Source organism: Mesitornis unicolor, unplaced genomic scaffold (genome assembly GCF_000695765.1).
Source record: "Mesitornis unicolor isolate BGI_N332 unplaced genomic scaffold, ASM69576v1 scaffold32363, whole genome shotgun sequence".
Lineage (NCBI taxonomy): Eukaryota > Metazoa > Chordata > Aves > Mesitornithiformes > Mesitornithidae > Mesitornis > Mesitornis unicolor.
In genome coordinates, this window is record NW_010173175.1 from 1,901 (window position 1) to 2,535 (window position 635).

At 63.6% G+C, this 635-nt stretch overlaps 1 protein-coding gene across 1 annotated transcript in view; it reads left to right on the forward strand.

Annotated features, from left to right (window-relative positions):
- The window catches only part of LOC104537679 (scavenger receptor class F member 1-like), a gene marked incomplete at its 5' end in the record, with an annotated part of 2,280 nt that extends 1,897 nt beyond the window's left edge, over positions 1-383 (forward strand). The window contains 1 exon segment of the mRNA XM_010180625.1: positions 1-383. This exon segment is cut by the window's left edge and continues 18 nt beyond it. Coding sequence (XP_010178927.1) covers positions 1-383 — 383 coding nt within the window.
- Between the last annotated feature and the right edge of the window lie 252 nt (positions 384-635).

Genomic DNA, 635 nt, shown 5'->3' on the forward strand with positions numbered 1-635 from the left:
AGGTGAGGAGGAGCATGGAGGCCATTCAGAAGCCTCCCCGCCGGGCCCTGGCGCAGCAGAGGGACTCGGTGAATAGCTGCAAGCAGAGAGAGAGCATCCTGGAGGCTCCTGCTGAGCTGGCCCCTGGCAAGCAGCAGCATCTCCCTGGGAAGAGACGCTCCTTCCTTCTCACATCTTCCACATCGAAAAGCACTGGGGCCCAGGATGGGGCCAGCGATGCTGTGGGTGCCACGGAGAGGGGCAAAAGCCCTGAGATGGTCCTTGGCCTCGAAACGAAGGGAGAAGCTACCCTGGAGGAAGAGCCAAAATATGAGAATGTGACCAGCGGCGGTGCCAATTCGTGCCCTGGCCCCGCTGAGGCGGCCACCCCTGCGGCCACCTGAGCCACCCCTGCGTGGGCTGGGGCAGGGGGACCCCAGGAGGACCCTGGGGAGCCAAGGTCCCACGCTGAGCTGTGAACTGGGTGCACTCAGGCCTTCCCGTTGTCCCCTTTTCCTCCACGTGTGGACCCATTGTCACAGCCAACAGGATGAGGGATGCTGAGAGCTGCAGCGGCGGAGCCCCATGGGGTTGTGGTGCTTCAGGGCTGTTTGCTGCTCCCCTCACTGCCCCATTCTTGTGTCCGCTGCAGCCCA